This window comes from Amphibalanus amphitrite, unplaced genomic scaffold (assembly GCF_019059575.1).
Source record: "Amphibalanus amphitrite isolate SeventyFive unplaced genomic scaffold, NRLGWU_Aamphi_draft 000145F_arrow, whole genome shotgun sequence".
Classification (NCBI taxonomy): Eukaryota; Metazoa; Arthropoda; class Thecostraca; order Balanomorpha; family Balanidae; genus Amphibalanus; species Amphibalanus amphitrite.
Window position 1 is genome coordinate 141,529 of NW_024881640.1, and position 17,679 is coordinate 159,207.

The 17,679-nt window shown below is 50.4% G+C and overlaps 1 protein-coding gene across 3 annotated transcripts; it reads left to right on the forward strand.

The window, feature by feature from the left end:
- The first annotated feature begins 59 nt into the window (after positions 1-59).
- LOC122382695 (peroxidase-like) lies at positions 60-17,042 on the forward strand. 3 transcript variants are annotated; one of them, XM_043368368.1, is made up of 3 exons: positions 60-141; positions 452-539; positions 13,761-17,042. In XM_043368368.1, the coding sequence occupies exon 3, from the start codon at positions 14,935-14,937 to the stop codon at positions 16,681-16,683; it is 1,749 nt and encodes a 582-aa protein (XP_043224303.1). In that variant the 5' UTR covers positions 60-141; positions 452-539; positions 13,761-14,934; the 3' UTR covers positions 16,684-17,042. The 3 variants fall into 3 exon arrangements, with proteins under 3 accessions (XP_043224303.1, XP_043224301.1, XP_043224304.1); XM_043368366.1 differs by lacking the exon at positions 13,761-17,042 and adding an exon at positions 3,285-5,797; XM_043368369.1 differs by lacking the exons at positions 60-141; positions 452-539 and adding an exon at positions 8,944-9,309.
- The last annotated feature ends 637 nt before the right edge of the window (positions 17,043-17,679 follow it).

Below are 17,679 nucleotides of genomic sequence, written 5' to 3' on the forward strand. Positions count from 1 at the left end.
CCGCAACAGCTGACTGAGCTGTGACCTTGAGCGGGTCGTAGCCTCGGGCGGTGTCCGGCGGCCGGCCGACCCGGGACGGTGACAGGAGGGAGCTGGGTGCCAATGACACAATCGAGAGCAGGCCGACTGGACTGTTAACAGGTTAGTGAGGGCTGGTCTGTGCACTTCTAAAAATTGTAGTTTCATCGACAATCGCTGACAGTTGAATGTAATGGCTGATGTTTTATAGCTACTGTTATCTGTGGTACAAGTTAAGCGTTCAATGTATTGCGATCTTTCCAGAAATTCTTAATGATTTTTCTCATTTATTACATCCTCGGTACGATATCATTTTAAGATAAAAATACTCACATACGCGCAATGTGCACCGTGCAAGAAAATCGTTAGCTATCTGAGTTGTTCGCCGACTGAGTTACAGGCAACCCTATACATAACTTGCCTATCGTTGCAGTCCAAAATGGATGACGCCCAGCTGATAAGGAGTGAGAGGGTCATCAAGACCTGCCCGGCTCCTCTTTGGGTGGAAGATACACTTTCAGGTGAGCATCTATACCTACACTGCGTTTTAAGTACAAATCAAGCATGGGTGAAACAGAGAGCACAATAGGTATATTCGTAACGCCGTAGGTACGTAAACTTAACCCGGTGCTGGCTTCTCTCAAGATAATCGTTCAAATTTAGGTAAATTCTTTGGAGAGCTCTTGCGACGAACATTATGAATATTAAAGAGATATAATACGTAAGAAGTTGACCTCTCCTCGACATTTAAATTATTTTAATAGCCAAATATAAGTACCTATATTGATATTTTGACCAGCAGGCCTTCTTCAGAATACGACAGTGTACACAAGTGTACGAGAATACAAGTATTCTCGTACACTTGTGTACACTGTCGTATTCTGAAGAAGGCCTGTTGGTCGAAATATCAATAAAGTTACTTATATTTGGCTATTAAAGGTAGTGTGCCACCTTCCAATGATTTCCCATTTTATTTTTCCTAGGATAAGAAGCTTCTGTTTTTACCTAATATCGCAAAAAAAATCAAAAATGGGCATAAAATAGTGCTTTTTTCGCCTAAAAGTTTATCGGTTTTTCGATATGTATAACGACTGTAGTGGGCTGACCTGCAAACAGGCGTCGGCAACAATCGCGAATGCGGCGCACATGTGACAATAAGCAAAGGTCATTATAGAGTTACGACGTACGGGAATGAGTTATCAGCTGTCTAATCGTAGACAGCACAATGTCGAATTTAAACTGTAAGCCTGTATTGGTATTGTTTCTTTAATTTGGCTGTCGAACATTAATTTATGGTTTGAAATATTATTTTGCGTAAAATAATTGATATGAAACAGCCGTCTCTAAAGTTATGACCCCATCTCACCACATGAAAGTGGCAGAAATGACAATGATCAGCTGACGCATTTTTTCTTGGCCGAAGTCAGAGCGCGCGGCCCGACGCACCACCACCGCACCACAAAGTATGAGCAGAAGCCGCCTGCGGTATACCGCGCCCAAAGCCAGGGCCCCGGTAACGTGAGGTAGCCGAGTCGGGGCAGCGTGCGCTGACCCAAGCCGGGGCCGCGGCTTTGGGCGCGGTCTACCGCATCCCCGGGCAGCCCCGGGCTATCACATGACACCGGGAGGACGCGCGGCCCCGGCTTGGGTCAGCGCACGCTGCCCTGACTCGGCTACCTCACGTTACCGGGGCCCTGGCTTTGGGCGCGGTCTACCGCACCACCTAACAGGCGTGTTCGAAACCGCAGCGAACGGGTTTATCGAAACTTGATTGGATGAGCCTATCGGTAATAGCGATTTCAGTGTGTGCATTTATTGTTCATAGTGGTGTGAAATGTGGTTGGGGTACGACCGACAACCCGTCGGGGCGAATTTCGCACTGGGGTACTCAAAATTTGAAGAATTTAAGACGTTTCCATGAGTTTTGAAGGTATGGATAAGTTCTAAAAATCCGGTTCTCCTTATCTGGGCCCTTAACTCCATACCGTCCAGGAAAGAGCTGGCACACTACCTTTAAGATAATTCAAATGTCGAGGAGAGGTCAACTTCTTAAGCATTATATCTCTTAAAAATTTAGGTAAAGGTTGCCGAAATGAAATTTTCCAATCGATACTATATGATAATTGATAATAGATGTATGATTCAAGGGAATGGTATCCTTTGAAACACACGAGCATGCTTACGGTTGTGATTTGGGAACTAATACCGATCGTTATCCGATAATCTTGAATTAGCTCCATTGTTTTAACGATGTTCGTGCTTAGGTATTATGCAAAGGCAGCCATACTGTTCGAAGAGGAAAAAAGACTTGCCTGTCGCCAGTCGAGCGTAATGAAGCTCGAATACCTACAGCGAATTCTTGTTACGCACAAAATCCAGTTGAAATCGGTGAGGCAGTTTAACCCTCGCCCGTTTTAGTGTTTTGCCAGCCGCGAACGTACGAGGGGGGGTCCGCTGGACCCCCTTGCCGTTTCGCCCCTGATCGAGCTAGAGCTTCGCGGAAATAAACGAGCGTGTTGCTCGTGACAAGTGTGACTGCTATGTTTTTTTCGGGATGCTGATCGCGAATATCATGTTAGTTTTGATCATAGATGATGTCTTCATGCATTTAGACCAGGTCGGGTCAGATCAGGTCAGGTCAACCAGTAGGTGTCCTGCCGGCCCGGGTATTTGTAGCAGGTGTCATTCGCCTCTCACAGCTTCGTAACTTGTTACGAAGGCAACAAAACTTCTTCGTAAATGTTCAAATGGTTGTTAAATTCGAATTCAGCTCCAAAAACTAGCCTGGAAACATGTAAAACTAAAACACGTGAGCCGAAGTCATAACAGGCCAATGACCTGACCTGACCTTCAGGTGACCTTGAAACCCACCCTAATGCATGGGACCAACATCATATCACATGTTTGAACACTTGAAACCACGAAAAGACTGCAAACGCGCGGCTAATGCCAGCCGACATATACGCAGAATCGCGATTCCCGCCAAACATGGTCTCAAAAAGTAGGTTACAGGTCAAAGGTCATTTGGGTCAGGGTCATGAAATTTTCAGGGTAGGTGTAACATTGATTGGCGCGAGAGTACTCAAAGGTTCGTCGCGATCGGCCGCTTTTTACGCGACTTATTCGCGAAAAACCGAGAGGGGTCCGTTCGACCCCCCACCCCCCACCCTATACGGGCGACTGGCGAGGGTTAAGTATTGACCATGAGCTCGACTAAACATAGCTACCGATCAATCAGTTGAAAGGATTTTGTTTCTCCGCCACAGAAGCTGACAGCCATTGCGACACCTTCTGGCAATGCGCGCTACGGGAGTCGCCCGGGCAATATGACGACCGTCCGAGAGCGGAGGCTCCGGCCACCGGCATCAGCCAGGAGCGACGGACCCACGCCCGGCTGGCTGGACTCCTTCAGGAGAGCGACGCTGGTCAACTTGGTCCGGCCTCTGACTCCACTGGGGAGGCGCGCGATCCGGGAGGAACCACTGCTGGGCCGTGGTTTGAGCCGGCAGCAACCACCCCTGAGCAGAGGTGTTTTGCTACTGGAGAAACCACTGCTGAAGAAACCACTGCCGGGCCGTGGTATGAGCTTGCAGCAGCCTTTGTGGAGCAGACGTGCTATCTTGAAGCAGCCACGGCTGAACAGGCGAGTCACCTTTCCAGAGAAGCCGTAGCTGGGCAGTGGCATGAGCTCCCAGCAGTCACTGCTGAACAGTCCTGCAACCCTGGAGTAACCGCTGGTGAGCAAACGTGCAATGCTCATGGCGATGTCACTGCTGGTCCGTTGCATGGTCCTGCAGTCAGCGATGTTGATCAGTCGCATGACCCTTCGGCAGATATTGCTGAACAGACGCATTGTCCTCAAACAGTGGCTTCTGAGCAATGGTATGAACCTTTGGCAGCCGCTGCAGGGTTCACGCATGATCCTTCGGCAGGCGTTGATGAACAGACGTATCTTCCTGGGCCAGTGACTTCTACGCAGTGGTATGATCTGGGAGTAGCCATTGCTGGAGAGACATATTATCCTAAAAGAGCGACTGCTTATCGGGGGTATGAGCCTGTAACAAGGATTGGTGAACATCTGTTGGGGGCTGGAACAGCAACCGCTAAGCAGTGGGATAACCCTCGAACAGTGGCCGTCGAAGGGAGGCAGAATCCCGGGGCAACCATAAATGGACGGGCGAGCTATTCCGCTGGAGCAGCTGATGGACAAGTGTCTGATCTTGGAGCTCCGACCCCGGTAGGACCAATTGACGTCACGGTGGCACATCCATCTCCTCTCAGCACCGTGACCATCGACTTGTCCCAGTCTGAGCCACTTGAGCCCTCCTCCAGACAACAGCTGCTCCATTCGGACATCCCTGAAGAGAGCACCATTTCGTCAGCGGCTGTTGGTGCCGACAAGACACTGGCAGCAGAAGAAACGCCCGCCACCCACTCCCTCCCTGTCGTCGGAGACAGCCCGACCTCTTCTCGGGGACCACCCACCACCGGCGTCGACCCGTCGGGACGTTACGAGTGCCCAGTGTGCGGCGCGCGGCTCCTCAGTCAGGCGCTCCTGGTACGCCACGCGCGCGGTCACGGTGTGGTGGCGCTGTTCGGGTGTGTGGTGTGTGGGATTCCGTTCACCGAGCGGTCGCTGCTCGTCTACCACGCGCTGGGACACGTCGGAGGGCGACGCCCATGGGCCTGTGGCGTCTGCGGCGAGGTGTTTGAGCGCACGAGGTCGCTGAAGAGGCACATCTTGCAGCATGACGGCCGCTGGGACTGTCCAGAGTGTGGTGATACCTTCCACGACCGGGATAGCCTCGAGCAGCATGCCTTGCTGCACGGGGTCGTGAACCCGTACCTCTGTGAGGTATGCGGCAGGGGATTTACGCTTGCCAAACGCCTGTACGCTCATCGCACACGCCACATCACCGAAAGGCGCTTTGTGTGCTGTTCTTGCGATAAGCGTTTTACTGCGAGGCGGACTTTGACTAAGCATATGCGTATTCACATGCGAGAGGCACTGATGGCAGAGCAGCACACTGCTCAAGAGAGTAAGATGCCAGTCGTTGAACGTAGTGATGTCACTGAAGACATCTCTCGTCAGAGTCGTAGTGAATGTGTCACTGTAGGCATCTCTCACCCCAGCCCTAGTGAATATGTATCAGAAGACATCTCTAGCAAAAAGCCAAGAGAATGTGCCTTTGAAGGCTTTTATCTCCAGAGCCGTAGTGAATACGGCGGTTCTGAAGGCAACTCTGGTCGCCAGTGCCTCGCTAAGCTGATCAGGACAGCCGGAATTCCTTGAGCTTTCTCCGGCATCAGAGATCCGTTTGTTTCTCACAGAGCAAAGCTACTCGTACATGCATCACGCATTTCTGCATTCGTTTGCGCCTTACATGGTAGTAAATATACGACTGACTTGTGAAGAACTTGCAAGCCGGCGCTCCCCTTCCGACCAGTACAAATACTTTGTATGGCGTTTACGAGGCTCGTGTGGTCTTGACTTTGTTTGGCTCGAATATAGGTTGTTTTTAGGAAGGCTGGGTCGCTATTTTGTCTGTGTTCTTTGGCGTTGTACCTGCGCGTAACTCGGCCCTGAGTTCAGCTAAGAAGGTGAATTTGTGTTCTTATGTTATGTTGTGCCGCATAAATGTCACTTGATGTGGGTGTGTCGCATTGTCATTGCATTCTTGGATTTGGATACGCCAAATGTGTAGAACTGTAGATGTCAGCTCATTTCTGCAAGGGAGACGATGTTACATCTGTGATAATACACATTGCCATGGGCGGATCCGTATGAGTCTGGTGGTGAAGAGAATCTATAAACGGCGCCAACTTTCCGCCGCCTGTGATCGTACCTAAACTCAATCTCTCCGAAAATAGCAAGTTCCTGCAGCCCCAAATATCTAGTCACGCATCTGAGCTATAAGCTCACCTGCAGCCACTCTGCTCTCTCTCTCTCTCTCTCTCTCTCTCTCTCTCTCTCTCTCTCTCTCTCTCTCTCTCTCTCTCTCTCTCTCTCTCTCTCTCTCTCTCTCTCTCTCTCTCTCTCTCTCTCTCTCTCTCTCTCTCTCTCTCTCTCTCTCTCTCTCTCTCTCTCTCTCTCTCTCTCTCTCTCTCTCTCTCTCTCTCTCTCTCTCTCTCTCTCTCTCTCTCTCTCTCTCTCTCTCTCTCTCTCTCTCTCTCTCTCTCTCTCTCTCTCTCTCTCTCTCTCTCTCTCTCTCTCTCTCTCTCTCTTTCTCTCCCCCTCTCCCTCTCCCTCTCTCTCTCTCTCTCCCTCCCCTCTCCCTCTCTCTCTCTTTCTCTCTCTCTGCCTCTATCTCTCTCTCTCCTCCACCCTTACCGGCCTCCTCAGCTTTATCTCTCCTGTCACCATTTCTGAGTAGTGAGTACTTATTTATCCGTACACCGCTTCGGTCACCTTCGTCTGCGAACCAGCACACGGTAGCCTGATCTGTGGTGGGGTAAAGCGTGCGGTCAGGCTACCGCCGTGTCCTCTCACGTATCGCGTGACATGCGGGGGCGGCCTGAAGCGGCTTAGTGTGGAGCGTGATCTCAGCAGCATTGACCAGGTTGACACATATTCTTTTAATTCAAGAAACACAAGGCAGGCATAGGAGTAGCAATATTTGGATGCGTTCAGGATTTTGTGAATGTAGGTATGTGCGCATTTGTTTTGTGTTATGTCCTGGGTGAATGGACTACATCAGCTAACGGGTCGGTAGGTAACACGGAAAAGACGCTTAGCGGAAAGTGAAGGTGACCCAGATATTCGGATTAGAAAATCATCCACCATGCGTGACAGGACAGCAAACGCCTGCAGTGTGTCGAGACCCGTTTCACTAGCCTCGCATGTGTGGGATCACAGTATAACCCCTGACCGGTGCCGGCCCTAATGCGCGTTGCGTAGTTAGCCAATGACGTTATCAAGCCGTGAAAGCGAGCACTATGGGAATCCTATCGTAGAGATGAACACGAGACTCGTAAGCTGGGATGGAATAGCAAGGGAGTCAAAGATTTCGGTCGTGAACTAACCAAATACCCGTCAACTTAAAAGTTCCCCGTGTCGGTCCATGCAATTATTAGCTAAACCTGTTAATCTACGTAGTTATGACATTCTCATTAATTAACAACGGCGAGCGTAGGCGGCGGAACGGGGAGCAACGTGCCCCCTTTGATTTTAGCATTTTAACATTAGCCCTATGGGTGCATTGCATGGAAAGAATGGGACAAAAAGTCGGCAGTGCCCTCTTAATTGAAGGTGTTCCGCCGCTTCTGACGGCGAGCACCACCTAACAGTAGCATAACATGTTTTATTTCGACAGTGCAATTTATTTCGACGGCCCAATCTTATAAATGGTGTAGAAAGGATTGGCCGCACTGGCTGGAGTCCGATTGCAGAAAACGGCTATTATGTAAATGCAAAATGGTTTCTGCGCATTTCAGCCCGTCACATATTTATGGTCATATGAATCTTTCCGTTGACTCGGATATACATTAACCCACACTGGCATGGCTGCAAATGCTGCTAAACGCCATAAATAAAACAGTCAAAAACTTTGGGCCGGCCGTTTTGTTGCAAAACCTATCACAGCGCAAACGTGTCACTCAAATAATTAAGAAGAAATGCGCCAAAGTCGCGGCTGCAAATGGGATTTCCCGGCCTGCAGTAGCCGATTCCTGACCAACCTTCACTCTATCGGGGAGATAACCGACAAAAACCGATCACTGGAGTCACTGGAGACCACATTCACTGGCCCCTGACGCATGGGCCGTTGACACGCCCTGAACTCGAGCTCTTTGTCTGAATTGCATCGGTTGCGACATAAGGAATTTTCCCCGACAATGTTTACATTCAATATGTTTTATGTCTTTTGATAAAATGGCCAATGGGAGTACTCAAATTAATTAGGTAGAGATCCGAGTAATTTCCAGTTCCCACATATAACTACTAAGAACATATGTAAAATGTTTTTTTTTTTGTATAGCCAATTAGTAGGTTCGGAGTGATCGGAGCGAAAACAGTGAAATGCATTATAAGCGCAAATAAAACCAGGCAACTACGTCACTTGATAGCACTTGAAGTGGAACTCCCACCAGCTCGATGTGATGTCCTCACCCAGCATTAATATCCTTCGGTCACAGAAGTAGCTATAGTAGACCTCTTGGAAAGCGTTTGTCATTACATAGTTAGGCGTGCTACACGGTAATGAGTGGTTTATGCTGAGACTTGTGCAAAATACTAGAAAAAATATCATTTAATTTCCTTTTTATGTGCAAAGCGTGTGCACTGTGCAGAGATAGTATCTCCAACACGGACCCGCCATATCTTCCCATCCTAGATCCATGCACAAGCACATAAGCACAGTTGACGAGTTATTAGAACGGCCGGCAATTATACTGAAGCTCTGTCCAAGCTGGAGCGCGTGTACATCAGCTAAACTCTGGAGAACGTGGTACATACGATCACTCTGTTTAATGGGATGAATAGATTTTCATAAGACGTCATCTGTGAGAAGAAGACTTACGAATACGTAGAGGTAAATACAACCAATTGTTTCTGCGATGACTTTTTGAAGAATGATTTTATAATAAGTTGTTGCATCTTTATCTATTATACATCTTTATGCATGATTCAGCGCGACCGCCTTCGTCATCTCGCGGGAAACAACCGTCAGCTACTGATGAAGTCATTTGTCCATTGTCCTCGATGACCGAGAAAACCCATCCACCTGTCCATCCACGAGGTCTACAGCTCTGCCCACGCGCCGCAGTGCTCCCTCGCCGCCCCGTGTGAACCGGGCTCGGCCTCTGCCCCCTGCGACCACACGACACCGCGCGGAGCTGACCAACTACCGGCAGCGCGCAGAGCTAACCAGAACGGCCGGGGATCGGCGGGGGGCACCGCGCCGGGAGCGGTCGCCTATATATACCAGGCAGAGCGCGCTGCGCCCGACTGGGTTCACCGGCAGCACACGGAACACCCGGCTCACTCGAGAGCTCGGCGGCGCGGCGGCACTTGCGAGCGAGATACGGAGTAGTATCTCACCTGGTGAGGCGGGACCAGTGAGGACGCGCGAACGTCCCAGCCAGTGGTGCCGAAAAGGGAGGTTTTTGGTGAAAATGGAGTGCTAAAACGTACCGCCAGTGAGGCGGTTTAGTGATATCCCAAGAGGATAGTTTGTTTTTAAGTGCGTAAGCCAGTGAAACGGTGAAAAAGTAAAGCGGAACACAGCCCATTTTGACTACCAACCTCGTAGCCCGGGAGTCAGCCAAACAGAACGCAGGATGCAGATTCTTTTGGTAAGCTTGATCGTTTTTCATTAGGTATATGTACGCTATTTATGTTTCGGACAAATGCAAATACGAACTCATGGCAGTCATAAACAATGGTTAATCATGCATAGATGAGAGGCCAATTTTATTAACAGAATTAGGCGCTGGCTGTAGTTATTTTTAGGTTTTAAGCCGCATAAAAGCTTTACCAGCCACGCGAAAAAATAGCCGCTGATGTGAAAACTGACAGGAGCCAATCAAATCAAATCTATTCAATCAAAATATGAGCCAATTGACAACACGTCAGCGGCTACATTTTCCGCGGCTGGTAAAATTATTTGCTGATTTTGATGCATAAATGCAACTGCAGCCGACAATATTTCTGTTGGCAAAATTGTCGTTAGTAGGTAAAAATACGATAAGGAAGGATTCTAAGTTTGTTTCATTGCTTCAACTAAACTTTGTCCGACGTAGCTAATAATGTTTCGATAGAAATAATACTTCAGTGTTGATAAACAGGCCTCGAAATCACTAAATCCTCAGCTCTTCAGCATACGGAAACACGATAATTTTCTTCAAGTCTTCTTAGCCATGGGCGATGGACAATGAACAAATCGCAATCGCACGGATGCTCGTAAAGTCATGCTTTAAACTTAACAACATCAACTCTTTAGCAGATAATAGATACAGTGGCAGATCCAGGAGAGGGCAAATAGGATTGCCCCTGCCAAACGGCAAAATTCTAATACCACGCCTATAGACAGGGCATGGAAAGAACCACTATATTGTTATGGTTTGCCCCTCCCAAAACTCTGAGCTGGATCCGTCAGTGAATAGATATACCTAAGGCATTAGTTCCGTAGACCGTAAACTCGCCTCTCCAAAGTTCATTTAGTGTTTTGGTCGAAACAAGTTATCCGTTTGCGTCATGGTGGCGTGCCAGCTTTCCTTTCCTTGGAAGAGAGCCTGACCAATGATTCTTTAGTTACTTGTAGGTCTTTCGGAAGTGTTTCGAAAGCATACTTTATCCGAGCAGTTTGTTCACTATCTCTCATGATTATGTTGTAATTACAGATTAGGTGAATGAAAATCAATCCCCTGCTAGGGTCTTCGCATCTTAGTGAAACTAAATCCCACGAATCTAAAATATTATGCAATAAGCACCAGTATAACGCCTTTTGGGGCGATTAACGGAGCGAGCGAGGGGGTGAGTCTTGCACGTGCGAAATTTCGAGGGGGTACCTCCAACTGACTTGTGCACGGCACCCTACTGACCGGTTTCTAGCGATGTGCCAAATTTGAGCACAATCGGCCCAGCCGTTCTCAAGATCTGGGAGCGGCACCCTGCACGTGCGCACGTGCAAAATGGATCCCAACTGACTTGTGCACGGCACCCTACTAACTGGTCCCTAACCGTGTACCAAATTTGAGCGCCATCGGTCCAGCCGTTCTCGAGATCTGGAAACGACCCCTGCACGTGCGCACGTGCAGCAGCACCCCAACTCTGGCACATGGATATGCAGTGCCTAGTGGGTGCCTACCTACATGCCAACTTTCAGCGCAATCGGCCAAGTAGTTACCGAGATATTGCAACAATTACAAAAGTGACACCTCTTCGTTTTGCACGTGGCACGTGCATAAGGGGTCACCCACATGCATCGGGAATAGTCCAATACTTGGTAGAAGGAATGAAGCTACCCTACAAAAATTACCGCGTGTAAATCGGTCAAGTGGTTGCTGAGATATAAGCCTCGCAAAAGCGTCCGCACGGCCGGCCGGCCGGCCGGCCGCTCATACTCAGAAATTTCCGTTAATCTAAGGAAAGACTACGCTCGCTTCGCTCGCTCCGTAATAACGCTTGTGATATGCATATACGAGCATGGATAAACGTCAGCTTACGAGGGGCATTCGCCAATGTTAACCCGCGCCCTAGTGGCGGTCTCAGCCAACTTCGCCCTAGTGGGGGGTGGGGCATATGTTACCACCCACCTCTAACTCAAAAATGAAGAGGGCTAGAAAAACGCGGTAAAAAGCAGTCGATAGCTCTCAATGCGTACGTTTGAAAGTATTTCTGTCATTTTTCATCTTAGAGAAATATTGGGGTCACTAGAGGTCATCAAAGGTCAAAATTTGCCAAATGTCATAATATTTTTCAGAAAACATGCATTTATCTCTGGAATTATGATAGCTAGAAAAACGCATGGAAAAGCAATCGATAGCTTTTGAATTCTTCTTGCGATAAGGTCATAATCAAAATTGACCTCAGGTCAACAGTTTAGCCTCCAGAGGGCAAAAACTCCAAAAATAGCTGTTTTTACGAAAAGTGTTTTTCGACAATAACTTTTGACTAAAAAAAGCCAAGACATTGCTATTGCCAGAATCGTGTTCCTCTTGCCGAGACGCGTCGAATGAACTATAATTTGACCTTGAAAGGTCAACTTGAAAATTTGACCTCAGGTCAAGGTCATGACCTGACCGGAAAAGGTCATGTTGCATATCAGTCGATGCGTCTCAATAAGACAAACACAATGAGACCATCACCAGCGTTCTATCTCTTTCCAATCGTGAGTTATTTGCAAAAATCTGTTTGTAGCCTCAAATGACCTCGGATGACCTTTCTAGAGGCTATCAGCAAAAATGACACCTTGGTCATCACGGGTGATCCAAATCATTGTGATTCTGAAATATTTGGACTGTTCCTATTAGTACACACGGATCTAGAGGCATTTTCATTTTTCTCCATTGACTTGTAATGGGAAGGTCACGCCACTGACCTGACCTTAGGTCACGGATATAAAAAATCCGAGATATGAAAATTGTAGGCGCCCATAACATCATGCAATCTACCAAATTTAAACCTTTCTGACAAACACTGCAGGCTGGACATGATTGCAAACTTTTTTAGGCTTGGTCAGTTAACTTGACCTGGTGACCTGACCTGACATGACCTGTGGTCAAAAATTTCACACATTGTCCAAAATTGATGTAGGTACCAAAAGCTACCCCAAGCGGCGCGGCGATACGCGCCGCGTTTTTTTTTTATTCACACGCAAAAAACGCGACAGGGTGGTAGCATATGCCCCCCCCCCCCCCCACTGGGGCGAAGGTTAAGTCGAACTAATCTACGAAGACATTCACGTCATAACGTCAGTTAAGTAGAAGTGACATTTTAGGACACATCACAAAAGTGCTCGCTCGTGTGTGTGGCATTAGACCACCGCAGCGATACCATGAAATCACCACTGGTGCAGCTCCTGGGTGCAACCGGTCGCGTCCGGATATGGGTGGCAATGACCGTTCCAAAAATATCCTGGTAGGTAGGGGAGAGAGGTCATATTGCGCCATGTTCTTAAATGCGCCACACCTTCCCCCTGTCCAAAATTCGATTCGAATGAATGCTCGAATGTGTGCATTTCCTTCACCGCCAATAACTCGCTCTTATTCCGGTCCACGGGGGCAGGTGAGGTGTCTCAGCTTTCTCGCAGACCATTTTTTTGTGATTTCCTCTATTTTCTTACGCGTAACAGTCTATTTCGACCTTTGCTAGTGTCATGGTTTATCTTAGAGATAGTGATTTAACTAATAATCATTGTTAATTGCTCGTTTAATGGTAGTTTTGAAAGTTTATCACCACCGTGGCTTCGCTGTCCTCGCCATATTTGAAGTTCATGAAAAATGTGTTCCATTCGTAATTGCGCCCACCCTATTTGCGCCCTATTCTTCAACCCAGAGAAACAGCATCTGGTGGTTGGGACACATTTCATTGAACACTTTGATTATTAGAGCGCTCACCTTACCATTACCTTAGTCTTCACAGCATAAATGGTTAATGGGCTGACACGTTCAAATAGGCTACTTAGTTAGGTAGCAAACCGTTGTTTTTAATAGGGCGCTTTTACATGAGAGACATGGGCGCTTTTTGATGGGGTAGTCCGTAAATGCGCCCTTTGCAGGTGTGTCGGAAAACTTTTCTCTTGTTAATTTTTATGGGTGTGATACAAATTAGGAGTTGTAATTTGATGCCAAAATAACTGAGGTACAATTCGAGATATCATCAAGCATGACAGCTGGTCAACTTAAGCCGCAATAGGCCGATATCCTTAAGGTGGCGCAATATGACTTCTCTCCCCTACTGATCTCATACCAGTTTCCGCAGCTTTTCTCGTAAATAGTCAAGTAGGTGGTTCGTCTAAATGTCACATATTTGAACCACCTGCCTTTCATTCCTCTTTTTCATGATGCTTCGTTTACCATTCATTCATTCATTCATTCATTCATCAATTGGAATGTTATTTTCTTTCAATCCTTTATTCCTTACCTTACTTACATTTCTCACTTCCCTTCTCTCATCCTCTCTCTCTCTCTCTCTCTCTCTCTCTCTCTCTCTCTCTCTCTCTCTTTTTCTCTCTCTCTCTCCCTCCCTCTCCCTCCCTCCCTCCCTCTCTCGTCTCTGACCAGTCTGTCTCTCCCTGTTCCAGGTGGCAGTGCTGGCGGTGTTCAGTACCTCCGTTGCTGGAGTCGCCGCACAGTGCGACTGCCGAACGGCTTCCAGCTGCCCTCAGGCCTACTACCTCGGGACCGCCACCGGGTGTTATCTACAAGGCACGCGCAACGTGGGTGTTTGCTGCCCGGCAAACAGCTCGCCGGCACAGGTCTTCAACAGGGGGACGTTCGGGACAGGGAACAGCCGGTTTAGCCAGAGTCCAGCGGCGAGCTTCACCAGTCCCAGCCGAGCAACAACACAGCACAGCGGCACTACGGCGTTCAGAAACCCCACGCACAGTAGCGGCTTCTCCAGGACAAGTGGAACCGGCGGACAGGGCTTCAGCGGTCAGAGTGGAAGGTTGAGAGTTGGACAGAGCGGTTCCAGCAATGTTTTGGGAAGGCCGGCACAGAGCAGCAGTTTAGGACAGAGTAGCGGGTTTGGCCAGAGCAGCGGCAGGTTTACGGCTCCCTCCAGTGTCAGCAGCACAGACAGCTCGTACGGAGTGTACCAAACGCCGCCAAGCACTACGTACGGAGCACCCGCTGCCCACGATGACTGCCGGCCGCTGGTCATGTGTCCACCAGTGGTAGCCAGTCCGCAGTCGCTGTACTTGAACGGCTGTACGCTGCAGGACGGCTCTCCGGGTATCATCTGCTCCTTCTCTGGGCCGCGTCTTGCGTCAGTGGGTGCCGCCAGCCGCTCCTCCACGACCATGGACGGACTGCGACCGATGGTGTCGGCGCAGTCGTTCGTCGAGCCAGCTCTCCAGCTGCAGGCGTCGCCGGCAGGCACTGCAGCGCGCGCAGGCGGCCGGCCAGCGGGCGTTCGCGGTCACCACCTCTGCCAGCTTCCAGCTGGTCACCACGGGCCAGACGGCCGCCGCCGACTCGCCCACCGAGCTGTTCAACTTCAACTCGCAGTCGACCAACGAGATACAGCAGCTGGGTCTGCAGGCGCTCCAGTCCCTGGAAACCTTCACCAACCTGGCCGTGACTGGTGGCGGAGCTGCAGGCGCATTCGTCGGCTCAACAGTTGGCGATGGGTTGGACGGCTCCGCTGCTCAAAGCTTCGCACAGGGAAACAATATCCCGGAACAGGGTTTTGCGAATCAGGAAAGCTTCCAGGCCGGGTCGCTCCGTCCCACTGGAGAAGGTTTTCAAACTACCATGGACCCGACGTGCACCCCTGATCCGCCCATCACCTGTTCCAACAGCTTGTACCGCACCGTCACTGGAGAGTGCAACAACCTGTTCAATCCCAGATTGGGCAAGGCGCTTACCGGGTTCAAACGCCTCCTTCCGAACACCTTCGACGACGGCATTTTCGCGATCCGGACTCGCGCGGTGCGAGGCGGTACCCTTCCCACGGCGCGATTCATCAGCGAGCGTGTGCTTGACGTGTTCTCTAACGAGCTGCGCCAGCACACGCTCTCGTTGATGCAGATCGGACAGTTCGCAGACCACGACCTCACACACGCGCTCATCTTCCGTCTACCGAACGGAGCTGGCATCGAGTGCTGTCAAAACGACGGCGAGACGTACCCGTCGACGCTGCTGCACCCGCAGTGCATTCCGATCCCGATCCCAGCCAACGACCCGTTCTACAGTCGGTACCGACAGCGGTGCATGAACCTGGTGCGATCGCTCCCCGCGCCGGCACCCGACTGCGTGGCGAGACCGGCGCGCCCTCTGAATGAGCTCACATCGTTCATCGATGGATCAAATGTGTACGGAAGCTCGGAGGAGGAGACACGCAACCTTCGCGCCTTCCAGCACGGTCTTCTGAGAGAGAGCGCCCACAGACTCCTGCCGCTGGACCAGAGACCTGATAAGCCGTGTCGACGAAACACGTGCTTCCACGCGGGAGACACGCGAGTCAACGAGCAGAGTCTGCTGGCTGTCACACATACGGTCTGGATGCGCGAGCACAACCGGATAGCGCGAGCACTGCAGGCGCGTCACCCGCGCTGGGGCGATGAGCGACTCTACCAGGAGGCGCGTCGCGTGCTCGTCGCCGAGTGGCAGCACATCCTCTACAACGAGTGGCTGCCGGTGCTGATCGGCTTCAAGTACGCTGACGACCACGGCTTGCTGCCTTTGCAGGCAGGTTATTCGAACCACTACGATCATCGCATCGACCCGACCATCTCTAACTCCTTCGCCACTGCCGCGTTCCGATTCGGCCATACGATGGTGCGAGACATGTACGACATCCTCGACGCCAACGGCATCGTCGTCGGCTCGTTCAACCTCTCCAGCACGTTCTTCGATCCGACGGTCATTGCACACGGCATCACTGACCACGCCAGAACCATGGTCGCCATGCGATCGGAGGCCTTCGACACGTTCTTTGCTCGCAGTCTGCACGAGCAGCTCTTCACCACCAACCACCTGTACGGCCTCGACCTGCTGGCGCTCAACATCCAGCGCGGTCGCGACCACGGAGCGCCCACATACGCCCAGGTGGCCGAGGCGTGCCGCCTGGTGCCGTCCATTCGCTTCTGGGGCGACCTGCACGCGCTCATGGACAGCACCGTCATCGACCGGCTGCGCTCCGTCTACGACGACCCGTGGGACGTGGACCTCTTCATCGGCGGCGTCAGCGAGCGACTGGCGCCCGGCGCCCAGGTCGGCCCCACGTTCCAGTGCCTGATCGGACAGCAGTTCTTCGACCTCCGCTACGGAGATCGCTTCTTCTACGACAACGGCGCCCAGCCGCACAGCTTCTCACTGCCGCAATTGAGCCAGATTCGCCGCGCCAGCTGGGCTCGTATTATGTGTGACACACTGGGTCCCGAGTTCCTGAACGACTTCCACCACGTTCAGCCGCTCGCGATCCTGACGCCGGGCGGGCAGAATCAGATTGTCAGTTGCGACTCGTTGGCCATTCCGCGAGTAGATCTTGGCGTGTTCTAATGGAGGCCTGTCGTGACGTGGACATGGGAGAATGTGTCGTTTTTCAGATGTTACACTGCCTGCATTAAAGTATGTGCCAATAACAAAATATGTAGGCGTTTATGTAATTAGCGGCACTGGTGGCACAGTTGGTTAGGGCGTTGACCCGCGGTGCGGTTGGCTCTGGGTTCGATTCCCGGCGTCGCCCGCCCCGTGGGCGTCGTCCCCAGCTGTGTCACCAGGAGTGGGGTGGGCTCCCACGTTAGTCGTAGCCTAGGGGGGAGGGGTATGGAGGAGCAGGAGCTCCTGTAAGTGGGCGCATCGGCCTGTTGGAAGGATGACGAAATATATAAAATAAATCTGAATGCTGTGAACGGTAATACTGCAGTTTTAAAGAGCGCTGGAAATGGTTCATCTGATAGAGATCATATCGGTTTTAATATTTTCATTGTAGGCGATACTCCCAAAAATGTTGAAATACAGACAGTTACCAGGCAGTTGAATAAGATTGGATGGGACCCGGTTTTCATTTGGATGGAATCAATTGAACCGTCTTAACCCGCGCCCTGCTGGGGGTCCTGGATTTCCACGCCCTGCTGGGGGGGGGGGGTGTTTGAACACCCCCCCTTCTAACTCGGCTCCTGGGCCACGTAGCGATACGCGGAAGGCGGCGTTCGAAAGAGCGTCAAAAATAATGAGGAAATCACTTCGGTCAATTTTTTGGTCAGGTCAAAGGTCAGGTCACCAGAGGTCATTGAAGGCAAAATTTCGCCGATTTCCAGGTCGAATGTCGACAATTTCCAAGAAGCCAACGCATAACTCGGGAACCAATAGAGCTACAGCGCCGCGGAAAAGCGCATTCGATAGCCCTATTAACGCCCTTTCTGAGTAATGCTCTCAGATTTGACCTAACGTCAACGGTTTTGCCTGCAGGGGGCAAAAACTGCAAAAATAGCCGATTTTTTCGGAAACAGTTTTTCTGCAATAACTTTTGACCCAAGCAATGTACGAGCTTAC

Excerpts from the sequence above, each read along its gene's own strand:
- LOC122382695 (XM_043368366.1), top strand. The coding sequence starts at position 458 with ATGGATGACGCCCAGCTGATAAGGAGTGAGAGGGTCATCAAGACCTGC. Across the intron at positions 540-3,284 it reads GGTGGAAGATACACTTTCAG|AAGCTGACAGCCATTGCGAC; the intron begins GTGAGCATCTAT and ends TCTCCGCCACAG.